At 44.0% G+C, this 27062-nt stretch overlaps 1 protein-coding gene across 3 annotated transcripts in view; it reads left to right on the top strand.

Moving 5' to 3' along the window:
- myo3a (myosin IIIA) overlaps nucleotides 1-26195 on the top strand; it is a 48959-nt gene extending 22764 nt beyond the window's left edge. The window contains exons 8-38 of one of the 3 annotated variants that reach the window (XM_070986179.1): nucleotides 141-206; nucleotides 383-538; nucleotides 916-957; nucleotides 2102-2198; nucleotides 2743-2859; nucleotides 3291-3395; nucleotides 3476-3559; nucleotides 4378-4580; nucleotides 5628-5726; nucleotides 5844-5958; nucleotides 7009-7135; nucleotides 7560-7770; nucleotides 7982-8129; nucleotides 9540-9693; nucleotides 9948-10036; nucleotides 10145-10274; nucleotides 11233-11315; nucleotides 11573-11614; nucleotides 12648-12728; nucleotides 12981-13061; nucleotides 13135-13340; nucleotides 13458-13569; nucleotides 14441-14603; nucleotides 14704-14790; nucleotides 14878-15001; nucleotides 15082-16444; nucleotides 16520-16664; nucleotides 19329-19420; nucleotides 20685-20725; nucleotides 24098-24337; nucleotides 25573-26195. In XM_070986179.1, coding sequence (XP_070842280.1) covers nucleotides 141-206; nucleotides 383-538; nucleotides 916-957; nucleotides 2102-2198; nucleotides 2743-2859; nucleotides 3291-3395; nucleotides 3476-3559; nucleotides 4378-4580; nucleotides 5628-5726; nucleotides 5844-5958; nucleotides 7009-7135; nucleotides 7560-7770; nucleotides 7982-8129; nucleotides 9540-9693; nucleotides 9948-10036; nucleotides 10145-10274; nucleotides 11233-11315; nucleotides 11573-11614; nucleotides 12648-12728; nucleotides 12981-13061; nucleotides 13135-13340; nucleotides 13458-13569; nucleotides 14441-14603; nucleotides 14704-14790; nucleotides 14878-15001; nucleotides 15082-16444; nucleotides 16520-16664; nucleotides 19329-19420; nucleotides 20685-20725; nucleotides 24098-24337; nucleotides 25573-25687 — 4918 coding nt within the window. In that variant the 3' untranslated portion in view covers nucleotides 25688-26195. The remainder of the gene's footprint in view (nucleotides 1-140; nucleotides 207-382; nucleotides 539-915; nucleotides 958-2101; nucleotides 2199-2742; nucleotides 2860-3290; nucleotides 3396-3475; nucleotides 3560-4377; nucleotides 4581-5627; nucleotides 5727-5843; nucleotides 5959-7008; nucleotides 7136-7559; nucleotides 7771-7981; nucleotides 8130-9539; nucleotides 9694-9947; nucleotides 10037-10144; nucleotides 10275-11232; nucleotides 11316-11572; nucleotides 11615-12647; nucleotides 12729-12980; nucleotides 13062-13134; nucleotides 13341-13457; nucleotides 13570-14440; nucleotides 14604-14703; nucleotides 14791-14877; nucleotides 15002-15081; nucleotides 16445-16519; nucleotides 16665-19328; nucleotides 19421-20684; nucleotides 20726-24097; nucleotides 24338-25572) is intronic. The other 2 variants (XM_070986177.1, XM_070986178.1) reach the window with 2 other exon arrangements.
- Nucleotides 26196-27062: the final 867 nt, after the last annotated feature.

Raw genomic sequence — 27062 nt, 5'->3', positions numbered from 1 at the left:
GGACGTCTTCAATGACAAACAGTAAAGATTTGGCCGCCTCGTTCCACTCTGCGCCTCGGCCTTTTGTTCTCCGGCCCGCCCGCGAAAATCCCATCTCATCTTATCTTTCCATTTATCTCTTCCATTTCTGCCTTTAACAGAAATCCTCCGCCTACCCTCCACCAGCCGGAGCTCTGGTCAGACAACTTTAATGACTTCATCTGCAAGTGAGTGTGCTTGCTACCGTGTTTGTGATGCCTGGGTGAATAATAAATATTTACACTGATCGTACATAACCAGACGCACTTTAGATGTAAATTCTCTGCGCTCCTCCTCCTCCTCCTCCTCCTCCTCCTCCTCCTCCTCCTCCTCCTCCTCCACCTTTTCTCCCTCCTCCCCACAGATGTCTGATTAAGGACTTCGAGCTCAGACCAAATGTGCTAGACCTGCTCCAGCATGTTTTCATCAGGCAGATTGTTGGCAGAGAGAAAATCCTGCAGAAACAACTGATTGAGCTCATTGATCTCAACCAACAAATAGGAGTCATTGAAAAAACAAGGTACTGTCTCCTCTCAAAATCCCACATTTACACACATATCACATACATGTATTTGTCACATGCTAGTACTCACACACACCCTAGAGAGTGTGATAGATTTTGTTATAAACCCCAGGAAAAACTTAAATTCTGCAAGCCCTCCTGTCAGTGGGTTTTATATGTTAGGCTGCAGCTTAACGTTTGCAGACAGTATAATCCAAATTACCCTCCTTGCTGGATGTTTTACAAGCCCTGTCACCCTCACATAAACAACAGCTCAATCCTGCCCCGGCTGCACTCGAGGGCCGGGCTGCACAGTGTGTGTCACATGAGTCAAAGTGTTGGCCGGGAAAGTGTGTGTTGCCCGTGAAATGTTAATCATATTTCTGTCGTTTAAGCCATCATGGAAAGACAGACAGAAGCACAGACAGTAATGACAGGTAACAAATGCCTATATGCCCTTCATGCCGCTGTAGGAGTAGATGATAATTGGCTTTTTTAGCTCAGTCAGAGCTCTTGTTGTAGTTGTGATCGCACATGTATTTGCAGTCAACTACATGGGCTGATTTTAGACTGTTCACATGCTGCCACCCCAAACGTAAACTTTGTTGTCTGTCTTATGGGTCACGCTGTTGAGACTTCTTTTAATGCTGTAGTTTAACTGAGGTCACGACCTTCGCTGTAAAAGCCACCGCAGCAGCTGCTGAGCTCCAAACCTCGCCAGTGTCCAATAACTTTCAGATAAATAACAATCACAGTGTGAAATCAGCCACCGTCATCAACCGGATCTAAATAATGATGCATTTTTGGGACGTGACTGGTGCTCAGATGTAATCTGACTTATTCTGCCTTCACAGATTTCTTTTAGGAAGTATTTTAAATGATTTAGATATTAGCCATGAAGCTCAGAAGTCATGTCTGTAGGAGTATTTAAAACGATGGGAGCCTCCTGTTCTGATTTCCATAGAGTTTGCAGAAGTGAAGGCTGCTGTCACGAATGATCTGGCCTGTTTGTGTACCGGCGAGCAGAAAATAAAGATGCTTGAGTCGGCCAGTAAAAATAGGACTGAAGAGTCCTCCTGGAGGCGTATTTAGCATTTATTAAGTTTATGTCAGTCAGCTTCTGGCTTCGCACACCTGTTGGAGCCACCTTATAGCTGTGTCTCAGGGGTCTGGCAGGCGAAACAGCATACTGATGGATTTTTTCTGGCATGTCCTCCTTCAGAAGCCAAAAAAGTGACTCATGACTCATAAAATTTTAGGCAATTTCAGTGAAAGGAAGGTCAGCATCATGGCTTTCTTTGTGTATTTTCCCTCCCCCGAACCACAGCTATACAACATCATATTTACATTTAGATCTTTATCCAGCTGAAGCTTTGATTATATTTACACCGTTTTGGATTTGTTTGAAGTGGAGATGCATTATTTGACCTCAGAAATGACCGCTGGCAGCTCTGGGCACTGCTCCACTATGTGCTCATCATGAAATTGAACTTATATGACTTATACTGACATGTGGAGCACATACGTTGTACATTACACGCATCGCTCAGTGAGAGACTTGGTTTGTTCTGTGAGTTGTAGGCATGAACGCATCCACACTAAAAGAGGAAGCCACATGAAGACGCAGACTGACGCAGAAGAGGTGGACGACCTCGCCACCCTAGAAGTTCTAGACGAAGTAAGAACGTCGACAGTCTGGTCTGGTCGTCTGCACTAGCTGATTATATATATGTTGTGATGATTGCCTCCAGTGCTGTTTGTCCACATTGTTATTGTTTTTTTCATTCAGCATCACTTTTCCCCGATCAGCAGCGTCGGTCTGTTGAACAACCACAGTGAGAAATGTACCGCAGCATCTTTTGCACAAATAACATTTAGAGCAATTCATCAAATCTGAATGCGGCACCGCCGTGTTGAGTGATAGAATCAGTCTCAGTCGCCAGCGGATATTTCCACCCATCCTTCAACGTGAGGAGCTCTGCTGGTTTGAGGGAAGCGATGCTGTTGTTGATGTACCTGTCCCGGCTGTGAGAAGACAGGGGAATTAATCACCGTGTATCACATGAGGATAATACATTGACGTAACAGGCGTCACGGGCCTCGACTTGAGGCGGGACACGAGCCAAAGTGCAGCTGGTTGATGCTCAAAATATGCTTCTGACAATGATATCGCAGCTGATTTGTTTAGGAAATATCTCATGCCTGTCGCTTTCTCTTTCCAGAACACGGTCACAGAGCAGCTTCAGTGTCGCTATGGAAGAGATCAAATTTACACGTATGTGGGAGACATCCTCATCGCAGTCAATCCTTTCCATAAGATGGACATATACACTCCTCAGGTCTGTGCATGTAGGCCTTCGTGCGTGTTCTTTCATGCACTTGTGCTCGTACATTTGGTCGGTAATGCGCCGACTGCTGCCCAGCGTGTCTCATTAGTGCCTGTGCAGTTCTTCAGTCAGCTGCATCCCATTTAGCCTCACCTCCACACACACATTCACACACTCTGCCCCTGTCTCCCTGCCTCTTCCACACCTCAGTGACTGTATTTTCCTCCCAATCATCGTGTTTTTCTTTGCCCCAAGTTTGTGCCTATTTTTCACTCCTCTCCTTTCAGAACAAAAAAATAAAGTATTACATGGACAGTCTGGACTGGTGTGCAGTGCAAACTAACTAACGTCCTTTTCTTCTGCATAATATCTGTTTCATGGTGTCATTTACATTCACATGCGTGTTTGAAATAACATTATTCTCAACCCTCTCGTCTCCACAGTACACTAAGATGTACATTGGAGCTAAGCGCACAGCTAACCCACCGCACATCTTCGCTGTGGCTGATGTCGCCTACCAGTCCATGGTGTCATACAACGCAGACCAGGTGATGTGCTAATGACTTTGCACTCAAATTTTGCTAGCATTATTTTGTCTGAGCTAATCTCTGCGCCTTTCTGCGTTCAGTGCGTTGTGATCAGTGGGGAAAGTGGAGCAGGGAAAACAGAGGGTGCTCATCTGCTGGTGCAGCAGCTGACAGTTCTTGGGAAGGTGAGTCACAACCAGTGGGTGGTGTGAGGGGAGGATGTCATTTCCCTTGTTAGCAAAATGACCGAAATGCATCCCCCTTGTTAACCTGCCATGCTGCCTCTCCGTCTTGTAGCAGCACAAAGAGTGCAGAGGGGCTGTTTAGCTGAATATGTTAGTCCAGTCTGCGTGACTCATTGGCCCTTTATATGACTGAGGTTTGTGCAGGTCTATGTCCTCGTCGACCACGACTCTGAAATATCAGTCGTCTAACTGCGCTGTGTATTGATAAATCACAGTGCTGTCCGTGGTGCTGAAGCAGCAGGCGGATTTGTAATAGCAAAGTACGGCGTAATGAAGAAAACATTAAAAAAGCTGTTTCTAATCACAAAGAATGAAACTAAAACAAACACAAACATCAGATTTCTCAGATGATTTCGCAGATGCATGTCTGAAAGGACATTAGAAATGAGTACAAATCATTTCTACAGAAGTATTTCAGACTGACAGCAACCTGTGCGCCTCCAGCCAGCTGTGGATATTACAAAAAGTCAGTCTCTAAAATGTACCCAGAAGCCACTTTGAACATCCTGTGATCGGTCTGTGCGACGCTCCAGCTGAGGCCCTTCATGATTTGCAAGTTGATTGAAAAGAAAGCTCCATTTCAATTTGCTTTTTGCATTTTTCATGACCAGAGGAATGAAGTAAGAAATGGCAGTGTGACTTTTGATGGGGATAGCAGGAGCAGAAAGGCTCACGGCAGGAATTCATGCATCATTTCTTGACAAAAGATTATTACCTCCACTATATTGATTTCCCAGCTGGAAAAATGTTTTATTCAGGCCAATAATCGGACGCTGCAGGAGAAGATCCTGCTGGTCAACAGCCTGGTGGAGGCTTTTGGGAACGCCTGCACCGTCATCAATGACAACTCCAGCCGCTTTGGCAAATACCTGGAGATGAAGTTCACCTGTGGAGGGACAGTGGTCGGAGCGCAGATATCTGAGTACCTGCTGGAGAAATCCAGAGTCATCCATCAGGCAGTGTAAATATCACTTCCTTCTTTTTTTTGTCTTCTTGTCAACCTCATGACACTTATTACTGTTATGACCTTCATTCGACGAACGCAGTTGAAATGATGTGTTTGTAGGTTTTCTGAATTTTGCCAAGAAGGTCATTTTTCAGCCTGCTGACCAGGGATCAGTTCATAACGGACTCTGTCTCTCTCTCTTCCTTCCACTTCTGCTGAGATTGGTGGTATTTTCCTTCAACCTGCACTCCAGTCAATCTGTCTTTTCTTCTTATCACGCGTCCGGGGAGGGAAGTGGGTCAAGTGGAGGGGCTTGCTTATTTCCTGTTTGATCAGACATTGTGGTCTTGCAGGTATCCTTAGTGGAGCTTCAAAGGCAGACTCAAGTATGAGACACACAGGTCAGAGGGTTTGATTTGGCTGCAAGCGTCGAGTGCAGCCACACTTTTCCTCAGCCTGTTATTGCATACTAATATCAGGGGGATAGAAAACAAGTTATTTCAAGAATTACGCTTCAAAGATGCGGTCACATATCAGCAGCTCTGCCAGGAGTGTTTCAGTCTGTCTGTCTGTGAGGAGGATTTTAGAAAAAAGACCGTGTTAACACATTTTAATGGCATTTGGTGAAAAGTTACAGCCAAGATGACCCCGTTGACATTGTCCGAGGTATTTTCTCAGAGCAACAATGTTCCTGCAGAGCGACAGAAGACAGACCTGCTTTCACTGGCTGAGCACTGTGGAGCCAAAAAACTGAGAAAATGTAGTGAAAGGTCATGAAACAAGCCAAAAATCTAACCGAATAGACCCATAAAGAATATTGATAGTTAAACAGATGAGATAAAACTATGCTAATGCTAAAAATGCGAGCTAGCTATTATTTATTGATTATTTAGCTAGAACGTCGTACATTTTGTCAGTTAAAAATCATTGAAATGATCTTGAGCTTTTTAGCCTTTAGCATGTTTTCTTTCTTCCCTATTCTTTGTCCTACATTTGTAATATTTTCTTGTTCTTGCGCTCTTAAGACCTGAATTTCTGAGCGACATCTTTGTGTTTCCACAGAGGGGAGAGGAACTTCCACATCTTCTACTACATTTATGCCGGCCTGGCTGACAGGAAGAAACTAGCCCACTACAAGCTCTCTGACAGCAAAACACCTAAGTAGGTTTGACGTTCCTTAGCCCTTCTCTTAAACACTGTTATTTCCCACTCATACTCCAAACTTCCCTCTTCCTGAGACCCCAATCCTGACCTTCGCGCTTCCCTTTTTATGTGCAGGTATCTGTGTAACGAGCACATCAAATTGGGCCCTGACATAGTGAGCAATGCCTTCTACAAGGAGCAGTTTGACGCAGTCGAGCAGTGTTTCAAAGTCATCGGATTCACCCTGGAGGTACAAACTTCTCTATTAATTACTGGGCACAAAGCTGATAGTGGTCCCCAACCAAGATTTTACATCATAATCTTGATCCTAACATTCATACAGACGTTGTCTCACACTCCTGTATTATATATGCATGAAATATAGCCAAAAGACAGCTTGTAAGCAAGTGTCCTGATCAGTGCATTAAACAAACAAACATAAGCTGTAGACTGGAGTACAAGCAGTTCCTTGTGTCCTCCGCATGCCGTGTGATGGAGCATGAAGCTAAAGGCACATGTAGGCAGTCAGATGTTGGCATTGTGAGGCTTAATGAGGCCCAAAGAACTGATTGCCTCAGGGATCTGCACGTCAATAGTACTTACCCTGTAATCACTTGGCAGTAGGCCTACTGGAGGAACAACCTTCTCCTCTGCAGCACGTCTTGTCATGCATGAAATCAGTGAGTATGAGGAAGATATTCGAGGTAAATTTATCTATTTGGGGGACTTATTCTTGCATGAATGAGGAGCCTCAAATTACATCGCTAAATTTTGCCACAGGTGAATTTTGTTCCTTTAATCCTTACTGTTGTTGAGATCTTCGGTGCTCAGCGATCACATTTAGACACCTCAGATATAACATAATGGGCAGCTATGATGCAGTACTTGACTTGAAATAAAGACATGCAAGTCCTCTAAAGCATCGGCCTTCATAGCACCCACATTCAGCAATTGGGAGCACATATTAAGGTTTTAAATTGAGGGTGCAAATTACTCATTTGAGATACAAATGATGATTCATGTGCAGGAGTTGTACTTGGAGGTGCCAACAGGAAGCTAGCATACCTTAATTTGAGAAATGGGTCCAACACCTAAAATAACTTCACCATGACTGTTGACATTCCTGAGAAAGTGGCAGAGCTGAGTAATGATACTCTGTACTCTTAACTTGATAAGAGGGTTTCCATCCAGGTAAGACAAGGTTGTAAGATGGCCCTGATGTTATTTGATAAGGTAACGTCATACTTTCTGCCAGCTTCTGGGGTTTTCCACAGTAAATAGCTGTCTATAATTCCCACAGGAGCTGGGCAGTGTTTACAGCACTCTGGCCGCCATCCTCAACTCCGGCGATATCGAGTTTTCTCCAGTTGCCTCGGAGCACCAAACAGACAAGAGCGACATCTCCAACATATCTGTCCTGGAGAACGGTGAGAGGAGCGAGAGGCACGAGACGACAGTTTACAGTGTTCCTGAGCTCATGTAGTAATACCCTTTATCCAATCACGTGTTCACAACGTGGTGAACCTCGCTCCATCCTCGCTTGTGAACGACTGAGCCTTTCCAGGACGCCCCTTCCACACCCAATCATGACACTATCACCTGTTACCAATGAGCCTGTTCTGTACAAAGCTGTGTAGATGAGATTTGTGGATTTGGATTGATTTGTGACAGAACAGGAACAGCAGAACATGAGTGCCCTCCATCACGTATTTTTCTGTGAGCCCTGAACACAACATCAGTTTTATTTCTGACTCTAAATGAGGACAGGTCAGGTTGCATATTTGCATATCCTGCATGTATGGATTACATTCATTCTACTTTAATCACATTCCTCATCTAATGTCCCCTCAGTGGCATCACTGCTGTGCATCCGCTCAGACGAGCTCCAGGAAGCCCTGACCTCCCACTGCGTCGTGGCCCGGGGAGAGACGATAGTCAGGCCCAACACGGTGGAAAAGGCGGCGGAGGTGAGGGACGCCATGGGCAAGGCTCTCTACGGCCGCCTCTTCAGCTGGATTGTCAACCGCATCAACGCGCTGCTGCGGCCCGACAGCCACCTAGGGTGAGATCAGGAGCAGGAAATGTGATGTGGTGTGTTTGGCTGTTACAAGTGCAGAATGAGGTCATCTCAGAAAGATCCTGTATTTTTATATTTTACTAAAATGCCTTGAACTATTGGATGGGTTGCCACAGAATTTGACACACAAGAGCAGTAAACGCAGAAATGAAAAGTGGATTTAAATGAGCCGACTTTTCATTCCTCTCTGCTGCAGAGAGGAGGACAAGGGCTTGAACATCGGCATCCTGGACATCTTCGGCTTTGAGAACTTCAAGAAGAACTCCTTCGAGCAGCTCTGCATCAACATCGCCAATGAGCAGATCCAGTTTTACTTCAACCAGCACATATTCGCATGGGAACAGGTAGAGGCTCTGCCCAGCACCCACCCTAAACTATCACTGAAATCAAAGAGCGCTCTCTGAGCACTTGAATCCCACCCTGGAAAGCACTTCATATGCATTTTTCACCTTGGTACTACCTCATTTCCATCTAAATGGTGATAACATGTCATCATTTGTCACTCGGCGCTTTAAGGAAGATGGCAAGGGTAAAATATGCTGCTGTCTTTATTTACGGGAGAAAGTGGTTCGCCGTTCTCCTTCTATGCAGCCCGGTGGGTGTGTTTTGCCTTGGGGGGGCAGAGAATGGTTTGCTAATGTTAAATGATTTGGTCTCACCCATGGAGAGGAGCTATAAATCATTCCAAACGAGGGTCAATTAGGAGTTGAAGACAGTTAGCGTTTGACTTAATCTCACTCTTGGGTATTGTTGGCACCAGGCCCAGAAATACATTTGTCCTATACTGCCACCATATATGGAGCATAGGGGAATTGTAGTGGGCTATGAGATTAGGAAGCATCACTGAACTTGTCACACCTACAGTGAATTAAAGCAGATTTACCACTATTTTCCCATGCATGTATGTGTTTACATATTGACCCAATATGTCTGCATCCCTGCAGAGTTCCTGATGTGGCTCGTTTGCTTCGCAGTGTGCAGGTCACGCTAGAATAAACACGCCGACTCGATGTTGTTTGTTCCCGTTTTGTCCTTTTCTTCTCAGAATAGAAGTCTCCTGTAGTGTTGCTGAGTCATGCTAGCAGCTCTGCGAGTCAGTCAGCCTGATGTGATCTGAGTATAAAGTGCAGGTCTTTGCTCACTTTGCCCCCCAGGACCACATTTATCCAAAGTTGGGGTGGGGGGTTGTTTTTAGTTGGCTGATGTCCAGTTTATCTTTAATGTGTCACTCTTATTGTAAACTTTCTGAACATTCAGGCAATGCATTTAAAAGATAAAGCTGTGGTTAGGATAAAAATGGATTTAAAGTTAAACCTGATATTATAGCACAAAGCTAAAAAAAAAAATCTCATTACTCGTGACGATAACGGCCAACAAAGTGCACAGAGCAGACAAACAGCGCCTGACTTCACGGCTCTGGTCTGTCATTGCAGCCGTCTGGATAACTAATGCCAGATGAATGCAAACATTTCAGTCTTTTGGCTGAACAACCAGCCGCTCTTCCTGAAGTCACGTCACATTTCTGCCCTTGGTGGAGCTGGTTTAGCCCGAGAGGACCGTTTATTTGTCCGATAATAGGAGACAACAACAAACAAACAGAGATGGGAATGAATACATTAGGAACTCGTGTTTCTGCTAAACAGTATTTCCACAGACTGAGAGGATTCAAGGCCACGATGAAATAGGAAGTGTACAGCCTGGAGATCGCCCTGTAAAAAGAAAGCCATTATTATATTCACTCTATTTCTGCACAGGATGAGTACCTGAATGAGGAGGTGGACGCTCGGATGATCGAGTATGAGGACAACCGGCCCCTCCTGGACCTCTTCCTACAGAAGCCCATGGGGATGCTCTCGCTTCTGGATGAGGAGAGTCGCTTCCCACAGGCCACCGACCAGACCCTCGTAGGTCAGTGGCTGAATTCACTGTTTACAGCCTTTATCAGACCATTAGCCCATCAGCATGATGTGTTCCCCCCACGGCCTTTAATGTTTACTGACCAGCCCCGTGGAAACAAATGAGAACAAGTGGTTTGTGGAGCAGTGAACGTATCTTTAAACTGTTAGGGTTAGGGTTAGGGTTAGGGTTGATTTAAGGTATAATATACTATATTAGCTTCAGCATTTGAGGATAATTAACTAACGTATTCTTGGACATTTTAGAGAAATTTGACGATAACCTCAAGACCAAAAGCTTCTGGAGACCAAAGAGGGTTGACCTTGGCTTTGGTATTCACCACTATGCTGGAAAGGTAAGTTTGATTATAAGATTACGTGCATAGAAGTTTAATTTTAAACTGAAGCAACTTGATGTGTGCTGGCCTTCGCACGAGTATTCTCCCTCTCTGCTAAACTCGCAGGTGATTTACAACGCTGCCGGCTTCTTGGCCAAGAACAGGGACACGCTACCAGCCGACATCGTCCTTCTGCTGAGGTCGTCAGAAAACGAGCTCACTCGCAAGCTGGTGACCCATCCCCTCACCAAAACAGGTCAGGGGGGACGACCCGTCCGCCTTCCCAGTCCAGTGTTTTTCTCTGTGGGCTGCAGAAAGCTTTTCTAACACGTGGTCAACAGTTTTGTTTGGTTTCAGTACCAAAAATTCTTGGTTAGGTTAAGGAAAAGGTCTCAGTTTGAGTTAAAATAAATATGTTTATAAGTTAAGATAAGTCTGTTACCTGCGTTCACTTATGCACATAAGTTAAAATAAGTCAACTTTGGGTTCAAACTGGACGTGAACACAGTCTTTTTGCTCATGTGTCCTCTTTGACCTCCTCCCTGCATGGACTTTTTAGCTCTTTACACCACACCACATTGCTCTGAGTGTCTAAAATTGGGGTCACATTGGAGTTAGTTGAAGGACGGAGGAAAGAAGCTCCTCTCGCATGAAGCACAAAAAGTTTCCGCAGAGAAAAGAGGAAGAAAAATAACAGGGCTGTTATTGGATGTTTGCTCAGTCCACCTTTCAATTAGAAGCAGCACTGAATGCAAACTTGCTGTAAAACAACAGGCTATTGTTGCCTATTTTAAGCAGACTTTCCTCTCTTGTCTGCCAGGCTTTTGTTGTAATAAGCTGGCCTTGGCAGCGAGAGTAACCTGTGCTGGCAGAGCAGGCTGCCAGCTCTGTCAAAATCGAATCACAAAGCCAATAATCACATAATCACATAAACTCTTAAAGTACTCTTAAAGCTGTGGTATGAGCGTTGCCATTTCACTCCTAATCAAAAGTAAGTCACGCAGAAGGAAGGACTCATCCTGCATCCGCTTTTTGAGCCTGTTTCCAGACTTCTATCAGTTTTCTGCTAAAAATAAGCTCTTTAATTTACCCCAGCTGCTGAAATTACAGCCGTGTTCCTGCGCATGATTCCCACATGTATGACTAACTCTCCCCCGGTGAGCGGGGGCGGCTTGTGTTAACCGACTCTCATCCTCCCTTTGTTTATTTCACAGGCAACCTTGCCCACACCAAGGGTAAAGGCATAAACACAATGCGCAGCCCGCGGACCCCGACACGCACCATCACCTTCGCCAAGGTACTTACAGCCCTGTCTGCATTATCGCTGCGTTATCTTCTGCATCAAGAACTTCCCCTGGAAAGTTGCTCAGTCTGTTTTTTTCTCATTCTCACAAGCAGAGCCACAAAAACGCTCTTGAATTACAAACCAGCCTCTCGTGTCTCAACACTGTTCTTAATTTTTACTCTTTTTCTTGCTGTAATTATAGCTTCTTACCTTTTTTGTCTCCTTTTTGTCCTCCTCTTCTCTCTCTGTCTGCATTTCTATCCTAAAAGATGGGAGTCCTAACCTTATACAGTTCTTTTTCTTTCAGTGAGGTAATCAACATATTTCCATGTAGTTTGTGTTGAGTATTATTTTAGCAGTGTGGACACTCTTACTCACTCTAGATCCCCTAAAATGTAGTGGCTTGCATTTAGAGTCAGTGGCAGCTATATCCTGCGTAGATGTGAATATATTTTTGCAGTTTATGCAAAGCAAACTGCTGTGCGCAACCTCTGTAGGACGCTCAGAGCACAAACAAATCATCAGTAAGTCGCGTGTATGTAGACACATGTGCTCTGTTAAAGCCTGGCCTTCCTCCTCATTGCTGTAGTTTGTAGCACCATGCCTCACGCTGATAACTAGCTTGAGTTAAATCACTTGCGCAGTGAGTCAAAAAAAAAAAAAAAAGCTAATGAAAGTATTCAATTTTGCATTCAAAGCATTCAATAATCAGTCTCCTTCAGTCGCCAATGGCCAAATAAGAACTTAATTTTTTTCTTTAATTACGTGCCTTACTTTAGTGACTTTCTTCAAATTGTGTGTGTACACGATTGCAGTGCCTGCTGGATGCAAGGCTGCAGGCAATTTGCTCACCTAAAAGCAACTGACAGTAGCTACATTTAAATGAACTGTGTTTGATGAGTTCTTGAATCTATTTCCATTCATCTGCATATGTTAGACAAAAAGCTCATCAAAGGCTTCGCTCTTAAGAGGCGCAATGAGCGTTTGAAATGCTACAAACAGTATCAGGCTGATGGCTCGCTTTAAACTGTTTCCTCCTGTGTAATAGTGCTCAGGCGTAGATGCAGAGCTTGTTTAAATGTTACAAAAATATCTGCAGGATCCAGGTTAACGCGCTTGTGTTTGTAATTTTCCTACATATATATTGATGTTCAGTGTTATTATTAGTAGTAATTTTGTTAGCATGTAGTTAATTATAGCAGTTTTTCAGCATATAGGTTTCATTTTGAATTTGCATGATTTTTGGAGGTAACAGCTTTGGATGAGTCGTATTTATGCAGACCGTACTCCTGATTTGGCACTTTATTTGTGTGTGTTTATCCATTTTATGCATCTCTTTTGCAGCCATCTCGGGAATTAAAGCTCACCCCTGAAAAAAAAAGCTTGCTTGCTGTGCCGCTTCATGACACGGTGCAAATGCAAACGGTGATTTTTCAAAGGAAGATAAAAACCTAGTGTACCGAAAAGCTGTGATGGAAATACTTTTATAATTTTAAAGACGTGAAGCACCTGCAGGTGTGCTTCAGTTGGCACAGTTAGGTCAGCGTCCTCATTTCATCCTCGCCTAATGTGCGTTGTGCTAAAATGTTCCCTTGCATCTCATAAAGTGTTATGTAGACACATACAGTGCGCCATGATTTTCTGTGATTTTGACCAGCTTTCTGTCTGTTTGTCCAGCCGGGCGACCCTGGAGACACACCTTACCACCCGAGAGAAACCACCAACATGAGAACACAGACAGTGGCCTCCTACTTCAGAGTAAGATTTTCTCTCTTTCTCTTCCCAAAATTGTACAAAAAACCTCCCTTCACTCTTCACATACTCTTTCTAGTACTCTCTGATGGACCTGCTGTCCAAGATGGTGGCAGGACAGCCGCACTTTGTTCGCTGCATCAAACCAAACAACGATCGCCAAGCCAACAAGTTTGACCGGGAGAAGGTCCTGGTTCAGCTGCGATACACCGGAGTTCTGGAGACGGCCAAGATCAGACGGCAGGGCTACTCTCACCGCATCCTGTTTGCTAACTTCATAAAGAGGTCAGCAGGCTGCTCACTTCACACCAGGAGGACGTGATGTTTTATCAAGTGAAAATCAGCCTCTGGTGTGTGTTGGCCCCTGTGGGAGTGTCCAGCTGATTACACTGTCTGTTACAGGTACTACATCTTGGCTTTCCATGCACATGAGGAGCCGGCTGTGACTCAAGAAACATGTGCTGCGATACTGGAGAAGGCCAAGCTGGAGAACTGGGCAATGGGGAAGACTAAGGTCAGTGGAGATGCTGTTAATGGGCTCTACATTAGTTTAAAGGGACTGAAGCAGCAGGGCTGAGCTGACTTGGAAGTAATTGATCGGCTTATTTTATTGATCTAATATGACTCCTGGAATGGACGTGACACAATCAGTGTCTGCTCGCTCGACAACAGCAAGCTCTCGTTTTGGCCTGTTAGCATAGGAGTTAGCATTAGTTAGTGAGATCTGATATGACCTTTTCATTTTAACCGGCTACACTGACAGTTAGCATTGGCTAAAAATGAGAAGCTAATTAAGAGTGTCAGAACTCATTTGCACTGGTGCATGCAAATTATGTTTCACACTCACACACTCTGTGCATGGTATTTGGAGTAGCAGCATGTCTTTTGACACCATAAAAACCCTCTTTGCAACCTTTGCTATAGTAGCAGTTTCCTGGTAGTGAGTGTTAGCATGTCATTGAGCAACAAGACCTGGATTCAACCCCCGAATTCTCACTTTACGTGTCACTGAGCAAGACACTGAGGCTGAGTTTAGCGCAGGAAGGTGTATCACTGGAAAGGACAAAACAGAAATGCCATTCACATACTGTGTGCAATGGTTTCCCAATAGCACTGACAATAAAATGAACCCCATGTGAGCTCTGATTACACAGTCTCAAACATGCAAACCAAGACTGCATCTAATTAATTCACACTCTGCCAGTTTCTTGTAGAACGTGTGAACTCTTTTCTCTTGAAAAACTCTTTTCAGGTGCTTTCTTGCAGGAGGTAGGATGTAGTAGTTGCACAGATTTTGCTGTACTGATGCAAGTGGCTCCGTAGCTGATGCTGGTCAGGTAAAATAGATGTGATACGGTGGTGAGTGAGTGTGTCTCTGCTCTCAGGTGTTCCTCAAGTACTACCACGTTGAACATCTGAACCTGATGGTGCAGCAGGCCACGCAGCGGATCGTTCTGCTGCAGGCTTACGTCCGAGGCTGGCTGGGAGCCAAGCGATACCGGCGGGTGTTAAAAGAGCGAGAACAGAGCGCTCTGGTGCTGCAGTCGGGTTCGTAAACTCTGTACAGCTACTGCAAAATGAACAAGTCATCAAGCAGTTCTTCTCATACTTTCTATGCCTGCTTTGATTTTTGATTTGAACTCTCCAGCTTACAGAGGTCACAAAGCTCGGAAGAGGGTGGCTGATGACAAAAGCAAAGCAAAATTTGAGGCCTTCATCATCCAGTTTCAGGCTGGTAAGAACAATCTGAGATGGAATCAGTTATCCAACACAATCGAAGCTTTGTGAGCATTACATTGGCTTCTCTTTTCATCTTGTTCAGTTTGCAGGGGCTATCTTGCAAAGAAGAAATACAGGGAGTTGGTAGATGAGAAGAACAGAGCTGCAACCAAGATTCAGGCCCGCTACAGAGGGCACAAAGAGAGGAAAAGCTTCAAAAGAAAACGGTATCAGAGAGGAAATGTACAAAATGTAGCAATGAAAAAAAGGTTTGTTTTTGACAAAGATGTTCCCATTTTGTTTGTAGGGATGCCAAAGAGAAAGAAAAACAAGAGACAGCCCTGAAGGAAAAAGAGGAAAAGACTCCTGAACCAGAAGAGATCACTAATGATGAAAACTCCCCTGCTCCCGACAGCGAAACGAAGAACACGGAAGATGAAACGAAGGCTGCCGTGGTTCTCCAGAGCAACTACAGGGGCTACAAAGAGAGAAAAAAGTTTAAGGAGAAGAAAAAGACGATGGCTGGGGCTGAATTAGAGTTACCGTCGAGTGTGGTGGTGGAGCAAGAAAGTGAGCAAGAGCCTCCCAGCAAAGAAGAGGAAGGGAAAAAGACAGCTGATGAGCAGGAGGAGATTGACGACGATGAAGAAAGTACGTATGAAGCAGAGGAGAACGATGACAGCGATCACACACAGGTGCCAGAAGACGATGAACACACAGAAGTGTTAGATGAAGCGGTGATTGTGGACGCACCAGCAGTAGACGCTGGAAAAGAGGGACAGAAGGAGGACACGAAGGAAGAGAATGGACAAGAAAAGGCTGCAGGGGAAGAGGTTGTCAGCGTAGAAGAAGAAACCAAGGCTGCTACTGTCCTCCAGAGCAACTTCAGAGGCCACAAAGAGAGGAAGAGGTTGCAGGAGGAAGGCAAGATCCCAGCCAAGAAACAGAAAGCCAAAAGTCCTACTGGTGAAGAGGAAGTGCCCACAGTAAGCAGCCCCACAGGTGAGGAAGAGGGGCCGGAAGTTCAAACTTGCAGCGAGGAGACAGAAAAAGAAAAACCAACAGAAGCTCTTGATGCAGCCGATGTGTCTTCAGTTAATATCAAGCTAGAAGACCAGGATGAGACCAAAGCAGCTGTGGTGCTTCAGAGCAACTTCCGTGGCCACAAGGAGCGCAAGCGGCTCGAGGAGGAAGGAAAGATCCCTAAGAAGAGGAAGAAGGAAAAAGAAGTTACACCAGGACCCCCAATAGAAGAAGAACAGGTGGCGCACACAGAGGAATCAGTGCCACAATCCCAGCCGGGCACCTCCGAGAACCCGGGACTGGAGGAGGAAAAAGCCGCCACTGTCCTTCAGAGTAACTTCAGGGGCCATCGGGATCGAAAGAAACTGAAAGCAGAGAGAGAAATGCAGCAAAAAGCAAAGGCAGAAGCTGCAAATGATGCAGAAGAGGGACCTCAAGAGGAGGCCCAGGAGGAGGTCCTGGATGTTAATGATGTGGTGATAGAGCGTAAAGAGGAGACAGACGCAGAAAAAGAAAGACTGGAGGAAGAGCAGGCTGCAGTGAAGATCCAGAGCAACTTCAGAGGGTACAAGGACAGGAAGAACCTGAGGGCCAATAAGAAAGCAGCGCAGACAGAAGCTGCACAGCTGGAGAGCTTCTCCAAACAGGTAACACCACCAAACGCATTTTATCGCCTCTCCAACTCATCCTTCTTCCCGCTCATGTATTGTTTTTGTCAACAGATCTCAAAGACTTCTCAGGACTTTGTGGCCCTGCAGCAGAAGTTGAGCGAGATCATCCAGGCCCATCAATCAAACCCCGAGAACAATGGCATGTTTGTGCGAGGGAAAGCAATCAATGGCTACGCTCCCCAGAATCACCAATCAAGTAAGATAATTGAGATCGGCTCAGCGAAATAGAGATTATGAAGCCGTACATCTAGTGCGCAACGTCGGCACGGATTGACCCAAGGTTAATGTGTGTTTCTGGTTCTGCTGTTGGAGCCCCGAACCATCAGATAGTTAAGACAGACACGCTGCCTGTCTGAGGAGATTTATCTGTTCTTTTGGTACATCCATCCTTCATAAAGGCTTTCTTGATTCAGCTGCACTGAGGTTATCCTTCACTGACACGCAGCTAAATGGAGTTCATATTCACTCAAGTGAAAGTGAAACTGTCATTTCCTGCTACACTTAAAAGACATTCGAGCCTTGATTGCAAATATAAAAAGGTCTGTAGGAGGAGTTGTTCGGCATTTCCAAGTGTGGGCCTCCGCCGGCTATTTCCACACTGTTCGAGTAAAAAGAGAGAGATTTTATTTCAGCCGTGAGGCTCGATTAGATCAGGACACCTGGGAAAGTCAAGTGCCAAAACAGGAAGTGCTTCTCTACCCAATGTGTCATCAGAAATAAAATTTGATTTGCACAGGTGATAGCTGTAATTGCTTTCAGGGCGGCGAGTGGGGGGGAGACAGAGAGTTGAATGTTTGTCGTCTTTGCAAAGCGGAGCCGTCGTGGGTTCGGGTGTCTTGAGAAAATAATGTGATAATTACGCAGTATTACCAGTGATTACCTTTCCGGGGCTTGCGTCATGATTATTCTGCCATTCATTTGATCTTTGGTGGCAAAGAAGACAAAATACTTGACTGACGATATCCTTCCAGTCCTTTTCAGTGGCATGTGCACTGAAGTCATATCTGTCAGATTCTCAGCATTTTTATTAGTTTTTTAGCATAATTTGCACTAAAAACTCATAGAAGAAGCTCGACATGCTGAGGAATTATGTTCATATTGGACTAGTTAACTGCATCCAACACCAAGTTCAGTGGCAATGCAGAAATTCGTGCTTCCTACATGAAGCAAGATTTCAGGGCTTTGCAGAATCGTCCAATATCAGCATTAAAGAATTACTTAATATGTTAATTAATGAGCTGCAGATCTTTAACTTTAAGTGGAGCCTGGCCAGCTGTTTGCCCGTTTCTGCTAAGCTAAGCTAACAGGCTGCTTGCTCTAGCTTCACATTTACCGTGCAGACGTGAGACATGATATTGATCTCATCGAGTTCTTGTCAAGGAAGCGAATGAGCTTGTTTCCTAAAATGTCAAACTGTTTCCTTCAACGCCGTCGCAGGTGCGCTTTTAGATCCGCTTCTATCTGATTTTATTTGGATGAAGTTCCTACAAACATCGCACACATTTATTACTCCGCGCAGAGTTTCCAGTCGAGCAGCGTTCCTTTAATCCAGGCATGTTTGCCCTTTACTTCTCTTCAGCACAGCACGTTGCCTGAGGTAAAGCAGAATGAATTATCTGTGTTATTTCCAAAGGCTAATGCAACTCCCTGTAAAATTATGCTTCTCAGCCACACCGGGTCATTTCTCCACCGACACTCCGAAGCCGTCCCCATAAATTCCTTTAGCATAATAAACTTGATCAGAACAATTTGTGACACACACAATGAAAGCAGAGGCACGCCAGTCACATTGTTCTTCATGGGAAAGGTCATCAAATGCTAATCACGTCATGTGAGCAAGCGTTCCCAACAATTATGGCTGGAATTAATAAGAGGGTGTGTGAAATTGGCTTAACTCGTTTGTGCAATACAGACTGACCTTTAGATGGAGTTGTTCAATAATATTAGAAACTTTTCACCTCCTTCACCTGAGAGCTTCGGCACATGATGGATTGTTCTACGCCGTGTGCTTTCCCCTCACATGAACGGTGATAAATAATGAGCAACAAGCAAAGGTCGTTGTAATATGTTAATAATTGCAATATCACATGCCCAAAGAGGAATATTGTAACGGCATATCAGTCAAGACAAATGTGATATACTGCAACACGTCCGCTACAGTTTGGAAGCTGTTCTGCACAGACGGTCACAAGCACACCTCTGCGATCATGTTCGATACTGTGGAATCAAACATGGATCGTCGCAGAGTTATAGGACGCTTTGTTTGTGTCGAAGGTTGATTCACGTAATCCTCGTTGGAAAATTCAAAGTAGCCAAAGGCCTTAGGGTCAAACTGCAGTATGTATGGAGGGAGGTTCAATAAGCACAGCAGAGTACAGCAAAAGTCAGCGTGGTGTCAGATCACACTCGACCAGCCGTTTGATTGTGAGGGTGTAGTTTTAGTGACAGGCAAAGCTCTGGGCTGTTTAAGTGGGTGCGATCACAGAAATAGATCTTTACGTTTATGCTCACTTTTGTCCAAACTCTTCTGAATCCCATCATAGTACAAATAAACCCACTTCACACCATGTTAAGGTCGCACTTTTCTGCAAACATCAGCACCACCTTCACTTTTCTCTAAGATGAAATTTTTTAAGAGAAACCCCCTGTGGTGCCTGTGAGGTTTAATGCACGTCCATGTATCCCAGAGTTCCCAGTATGAGTCAGTATTAAGTAATACATTGAAATGAATCAATAACCTTTCAAATCAGCCGCTTCGAATGCTTTTTGTATTCAAAGTTTCAGTGTCCATTCATGTGCTCTTCTCCGTTGTTGATCTTGGAACAGATAGATCAGTCATCGTTGTCTTTCTACTTTTCAGCTGACAAGAGGCTGTCGCGGACCCCCCGCAGGACCCAGCAGCCAAAGACCCTCAACACACCAGAGGACTCCACCTATTACAATCTGATTCATGTAAGTCACAGAAAGAGATTTCAGACACATGCCACCACAAAGCTTTGCTGTCTGCTGCCATGTGACACTGTAACTGCTTCCCCAGCTGTTAGCTATTGATTGGCAGTTTTCTATGCCTGTAGTACTCTGTAACTACACATGTTCCCCAAAGTTTCCAGCGTACATCTATGTAATTATTTGTAATCTTTCACAATTCCAGCGAACAATAGCTCAGCGCCAAGTTACTGCACTTCAGGTTTGTTTACGATGCTGTCAGTACTGTTGTGGTAGATACAGTATAAAGAATTCAATCAATAGTTTAATCGATTAATAACAAAGACCAGACACTCAACATTTGATAGAGTAGGAAACAAAGAAAAAGGTTTGTTTAGGTGCTGTAGTTTTAAAACATGATTGACCAAATCATAGCTTGATCATTTGATCACACGTATTGGAGCAAAATTCAGTGAAAATCTTGAAAATAGACATTACTTCCATTCATTGAAAAGTGGAAACATCCTCATAAACACTGGTTGCCAACCCGGGGTCACAACCCCCCAGTGCTGAGAGGTCATGAGAAGGTAAACAGGAAGTATCTGCACAGCAAAATAATGGTAATTTTATCTTTGCTTTTTCTGCTAATTATCGGAGCTCAAAGCTGAAATTTTATAAACTGAAAATCCAGAAGCAAGCAGACGACAAGAGTCTGCAGTCATGCTAGCAGCTCTGTGAGGTTGTACTCAGCCAAGCTAAGATTTAATCTAAATGCTAACACTAGCATGCTAACATGCTCACAGTGACAATGCTAATATGCTGATGTTTACCATCTTATTTTAGCATGCTAATATTCATTAAAGGGATCAGACGTCATCAGTTTCACAGATATTTGGTCACAAACCAAAGTACTGGATGATTAAAAAAACTGACCTGATGGCGGGAGTGGAAAGGTTGCCATCAAAAGTTAGTACTGAATTATTAGCATTCATCTGGAGGCAATCCATTCAGTACTTTTCAGTCTGGACCAAAGTGGTGGACCAACCATCAGACCTACATTTCCATCCATACCGCTAACATGGCTAATATAACTCTTCGGCTAACTGGTCACAACTTGAAATCAGATGCAACGTAATGGGCCAAAGAGCCTTTTTTGCTTTATATTGAGGGTTTACAAGCCAAAAGGTTGGGAACCAAAGTTCTGAAACCACTTTCTTTTTCTTTACCTGAACACAGAGATTCGCAGTGTTTGACTGACATGTCGTAATCTGTCCTGTCTCTCTCCACTCAGAGGTCTGTCCAGGATGATAAACGCAAGCCCAGGAAAGAGGAGTAAGTATTTCAACCTCACTTTAACAACCTATCACTACTGTTTTAAGAGAGTGGCGTGCTGCCAGCTTGCTTAGCACACCGGGTCCAGAGTAATGACTGTAGCCCAGTGCCGACATAAGGACAGCGTCTGGGTCCAAGTTTAATGATCTGCAGTATTACACACATCCCCAGTGAAGTTAATCAGCCTCATCTTTCAGTCGCTAAATATATGAAATTTAATGTTAGGCATCGAAATACATAAGATGTCTCATATACGTTGCTAAATTTACCTGCAAGATCAGATACTTTTCTAAAGAAAGATGAGCGGTGAGTGTGTGTGGTTGTGTGTGTTCATGCATATGCATGTGTCGTAGAGGCCACAAGGTGAGCGTACCGCCCAGAGCGAGGGGGTGAAGATAGGCCGATAGGGCTGGCTGTACAAGAAGGGGCCAGGGTACTTTATCACAGCAGTCTGAGGACACACACACACAAACATCTTGATGTACACGCACGCACACACAAACAGTGCGACACAGTGCTAAACATCAAGGGTAATAATTTGTTAGCAGATAAATAAAGCCAGCGATGGACAGGAGCAGTTTACATGCATCATTAAGGATGAGAAGGTCAGCAGGAAAGATAGCGTCTGTGGCTAAAGCTGACAGCAGAGGAGGATGGGAGATGAGCGAGCGTGGGTGGTAAGAGGAGTGGAAACTGAAGAGAAGACAGAGGTGATGATAGTAAATGGGAGTAAAGACATGCAAAGGGAGAACAGAGAGGCAGAGCTGATCAGAAACAATGATAGCGAACCACAGATATCTACATTTTATTGCCAATATTAAAGCAATGATCTATTGTGTAATCTCTATCTCGATATGTGACATAACAGTGATTCAGTCTATTGCCAGTTCATAAAATGTTTCATCTTTTCCATCCTGATGTTTATGCCATTAGTGTGGCAGTTAGTTGAAGATAAAAGGAGGAAAAATTAGGTAGTTAGCATCAGCAGCGAACCAGGGATGAACCAGCCCCTGAACCAACCCGGGATCAGCTATTAGGGCTGAACTGGTCTCCTGGTGGCTGAACCAGATCTCAAAACAAAAGCTCTGCCAAGAATCTAAGAGTTTAACATGATGCTGCAGCGGTTCTGTGAGGCTGTGCTGCTTTGAGCTAAATGCTAACGTCAGCATGCTAACATGCAGGAGCTAATGCAGTGCCCAATAAAAACAGGCCTACAGTGCTACATAATCAACTGGCTGCTGGCATTGCTAACAGTTAGCTATTTGGGACCAAGAGAAAAAACCCAATTTTGAAGCCTCGAGTTTGGCATCACGGCCATTGCTAGCATGTTTTTCGGAGCCATAAGTGACCGTATTAGGATGAGAGATTGGAGCTGAGGAGGATACGCTTTGCTAAGCCTCTCTCCTGATCATTTTCCCATAAGCTTACATAGAGTCAGACTTCTTTTTGCAACTAGTCGAGTCACCGCCTACTGGCCATTAGAAAGAATGCAGGTTTAAGGCACTTCTGCGTTGGCTTCACTTTTTAGACCCAGAAGCTCTGTCAACTATTTACACAGTCTATGTTAGGGACCAGCCTAGTTAGGTGTTTGGGACCAGGCTACTTCAGGGAGCAAAAGCAGCCATTCTGAAAGCTACATCTCTGAGTACATATTCAGCTTGTGTATCACAGCATCACAGCATGGCTTGTTATGGTCAGAAACTTGTGATGTAACTATAAAATGATTAGCTTTAGCCACTTTAGCCGCCAGGCTTTACTTAACTTCAATATGACTTGGTAGATTGTTTCCAGTCTTAATCCAGATCTGAACGTATAAACTTAATATTCTCCTGAAGAGGACGATGTCGTCCAGGTTTTCTCCTCGTGCTGCTGCTCCTCTCACATCAGTGGTCCGGAGAACAGGGAGATGCTGTAATTACAATCAAGAGGACATTTTCATTTCAGCCTCAGAACAGCAGATTCATCATGATTCATCAGTGGGACGATTGTGCGTCCGTGATTATAAGGTCAGCGCCGGACTCAAACTCATCCCACTGTCAGATCATGTCTGCTGTGACGCTCCTGTCAACTGATGCTGAAGCGCTGTGGCCATGAAGACAGTGATTTCCAATCGCGGTCGGCAGCGTATGTTAATAACGTGTGAGACGTATTGATGTGCGCATGGATATTCTCTTTCTCTCGCTTCTGTTCATATGGAGGTCAGATCGTAGCTTCAGCTTCACGCCAGCGTCGCTGCAGCTGAAGGGGAGGCTGCAGTCTGGGGATCAGACACTTGAGCTTCATGATTATCTTTCCATCCTGCAGTGGTGGAATGTAACTGAGTACATTTACTCAAACACAAATTTAAGATATCTGTACTTTGTGTATTTCCATTTTATGGAGCTTTATACTTCTACTGCTCTACATCTGAGAGGCGAATACTCCACTTTTTACTCCATCTTTGCTTTTCAGATTACAGCTTTTCTACCCTTTCTGCCCAGTGAAAGTCACGTATTTCCAAATGTGGTCATTTTGATGTAGAATTTTTCAGATAACTGAAGAATGAAATGTTCTTTTACAGGTCGTGAAAATATTTCTAATTGTTCAGTGAAATAAACTCTTTGAAAAGTAAATAAAGTAGTTAAAATGAGCTCAGCCTTGAACATCTGCAGCAATAAAATCCAAAAAATGCAGTAACATCAGATATAACAGTAAAACACGGACAAGGAACGTTTCACTGCACAGTGAGTTCTTTCACTTTTCATACTCTAAGTGCATTTTGCTGATAATACTTATTTAAGTAAGGTGCTGATTGCAGGAGTTTTAGTTTTATTATTTTCACAGTGTGGAAAGAAGTTAAAAACTTGTGCAACCTCTGAGAGTTTGAGCTAAAATCTGTTCTTATTTCACATCTTAACATTTTGGGATATATTGTATCCAGTTTTAGGCTCTGTGAGAGAGGACACACCTGTGAACTATCAGGTCTTGATTGCACTCATCTGCCAATAGGAGGAGTCTGTGGGAGGAGTTTGTATTAGGCCTCTTTGTTTCCGGTGCTGTAAGAAGTTGACAAAAGCTGAAATACAGCCTTTTTTTTTAAGGCTTTCTTGTCTCCAGAGCTCCAATTATGTTCCTGTTTTGGGTTTGTCAGTGTATGTTAAGGCTGAACTGGCCTCTACATTTGTTGCTTTATCTGGACATTCTTAGTATTCTACTTGCATGAGCACATGGAAGAAAATCAAACATATTTGAGAAGAGATACTTGATTTGGCACCAGATGTCTTGCGCTATGACCGCTGTCTGGTTTGGGGTCACTGGACTGGACGTAAACAGTCAGCATAAGCAATGAGGCCTGACGTCTGTCCTGCTAACGTCCTTCTGTCTGTGCTCCAGTCCAGGAAAGCTGCTGGATGTAGATGACCAGTACTACCGGGAACTGTGCACCAGCAGGTCTGAACCCTGCATCTCCACAGAGGCCACGTCGCTCACACCTGACAGGAGGAGGTCTGCGGAGAGGAGGCGGTCCACGGACAGGAGGCAGTCGGCGGAGCAGAGACCAGCTGCTGCCGGCAGACAGACCAGAGGGAGGGCCGTCACTGAACCAGAGCCTCCCAAACCTGCCGGTGACAACAGGTACGTCCTTTAAAGTATGTCCTTCATTTGAAAGACACATCGATTTCTGCACACTAGCAATAAATGCCAACTCATTCTCAGTCCCAGCTCTTCACAGAGGGACGCTTGGTCAGGACTCCTCGGCATCACTTTTTAAGGCACCGGGCACCTCTTGAGCATCATTTTTCACCATGTATTTAAGAAATGTTCGTCGAGGGTTGGGCTTGCTGGATGGGTTAAGACCAGGCCCTCAAAAGTGACGCGATGGGATCCTGACCAAGCATCTGTATGTGATGTGATGGGAGTGAGAATATGTTGATAAATCCTGTCAAAATGTCCTGGAACAAGCTGATGAATGTCTCAGTAAGTTGGTCCAGAAATCAGCAACTATTCAGAGCTTTATTTTTCTAAAGCTCCGTGTTTGTATGTGCCTTGGATATGCATGAATTTCTCAGTGTTTCTCACTTGTATGGACTTTGTACTTGGTATTTGTCTTTACATCCTTTTTCTCTTTTTCTGCACTGATGGTAAAGAACACTTGAACTTCCTGCAGGGAAACAGTGCTGCTGAACTACAAACTACACTTTAAGTTAGGCTGCACAGTTCAATTGTTTTGTTCACTAAATCGATGAAATGGGTTGGGTATGTTTTTATACTGACTCTAATGCCAAATACGGTGCTAAAAGCAAACCCTTTAATGCATTTAGATGATGGCACAGACAGAGATATCCCCATAATAATCCTGTTAACATTACAGGAAATTAATTTGCCTTGAAGAGAAAATTATGTTTGGAGTTTTAATTTCAAAATATTAATTGAGGACGCCTCAAATTAAAGCCTGCAGATGGATTACACAACGCTGCTGCTAAATGATGGATACAGGGTTTAATGCAGCTGAGAGGGAAGGACCTCAAACATCCCGTCAACAGTTGTGGATGAATCTGAGCTGCTTAGCCTGTTACATCTGAACCATGAGGTACTTTCATTTTTCCAAGAATGCCACACCTGCATTTCGTCTTCCAGTTGGTCAAAAGGCAGACGCTGACAAATCCACATCCTGCTTTCATCTGTTTTCCAGTGCTGGCCGGCCGTCAGACGGCCCCACGCACGCATGATGAATGGCCGCCAAAGATGACAAACAATATGAAATCTTTCCCCTCCGCTTTAATCTTCTCATCTCCTTCCTCGCTTTGTTTTATTTTGTCACTTTTTCTATCTCTGTGTTGAATTTGTTCCCTCCTGTGTTGTGTTCACAGGCGCTCTGTTCCCAGAATGCCCTCCACAGAGAGTCAGGCCGAGGACAATCCGTACGACTACAGGCACCTGCTGAGGAAGACCTCCCAGAGACGAAAGCTCATCAAACAGTACTGAACGCTCGGACGTTCCTCTGATCTGAAGCCTGGTGTGGCAGCGTACCACGCTTTGTCATATATGAGCATTTGATTCATCACAGCTTCTGCAGAAACACTCAAAACATGCATTTATTTTAAGCCACCGGTCTAAATAATGGAAACGCAGCGTAGACAGGATGAGGGTAAATGTAAATAATAAAATGCTTCATCTTTATAACTTGCTGTAAATTAAGGTTTTATTTATGTGATTTGTAAACTAGACGCCGCTGCATTTTCAGTTTCCTTTGCTAAATGATGTGTTTGATGTAAACATCTACCAGAGCTGTATAAAATAGATCATGTAAATACAAAAGCCATCCTCTTCCACTTAAATTCTGGAGTTGAAGTCTTTGCATTTCATTTTGACATATCTTGGGAACATCGGCTTCAGTGTTTGTCATGTTGTAAGAAATGTACATTCATCTCTGCTGTCTCCACTGTTTTGTTCATTTAAACACATGAAATATATTAAATTCCTTCTAATGTTTCATTTGTCTTCTTTGCTGCATGCAACATGAGCTCATTTGGAGGTGAAAATATGCTGCATTAAACTCCAAATCAAGTGAAAACACTTGATTCTTGCAGGTTTTTGGTGGTTTTAAAAAAAGGTCTGAGATATCAGAAGCAGCTGTGTCACCCTGACATCAAACCAGCTCGTGTAAATTCCTCTTCATGCAGTCTTCTTTTCCGTCTTGGCTTGAGCATTTCTTTGAGATTCAACCTCTGACCTTTGTGTGACATTTTGAAGGGGAGAAAACCCCACAGGGGGTGTTAGTGGATCCCCAGCGACATGCTGACTGCACACACTGCCACTAAAAGCCTCCTAAAAAAATACCCAGACAAAACACAGACAGCAAGGAGGAAACAACTGGAGTTGAGCTGCAGAGGATGAGCAGGTACAGACACAACGGATGGATCATATAGAAAGATGTTAATGAAAATGTTATTACAAATAATAAAAAATAGATCAGACAATCTAAAACTAAAACAACTCAAAAATCACTAAAAGGCTTCTGTGGAGAATCAGAGACTTTCTGTGACTCCACACACAAATATGAAGGTGTTATTATTATCTTAATCAGTCTTTTTTGGGTCTTAAATGGTTGTTGGCGATTGCTTTCATAAATCAGAAGAGAAGTGTTTCAGGCTCCTTTGGATGCCTTCAGGGTCCGTTTGCTCGATAAACGATCAGAGAACAGCGCAGGACGTGACAGTGTTTGATTGCTGTGTTGTACTTTGTAACGCGTGGAAAATAGGCTGTGATGCTGTTTAAATGTGTATTTTTAATAATTAGCAAAGCTGAGGGCTTCATTTTCATTTTATGGGAATAAAACATTGCACCTCAACCGCGTTCC

Source organism: Chaetodon trifascialis, chromosome 18, assembly GCF_039877785.1.
Source record: "Chaetodon trifascialis isolate fChaTrf1 chromosome 18, fChaTrf1.hap1, whole genome shotgun sequence".
Taxonomy (NCBI): domain Eukaryota; kingdom Metazoa; phylum Chordata; class Actinopteri; order Chaetodontiformes; family Chaetodontidae; genus Chaetodon; species Chaetodon trifascialis.
Note: the sequence above shows the minus strand (reverse complement) of the source record. Positions and strands in the feature narration are given on the sequence as shown.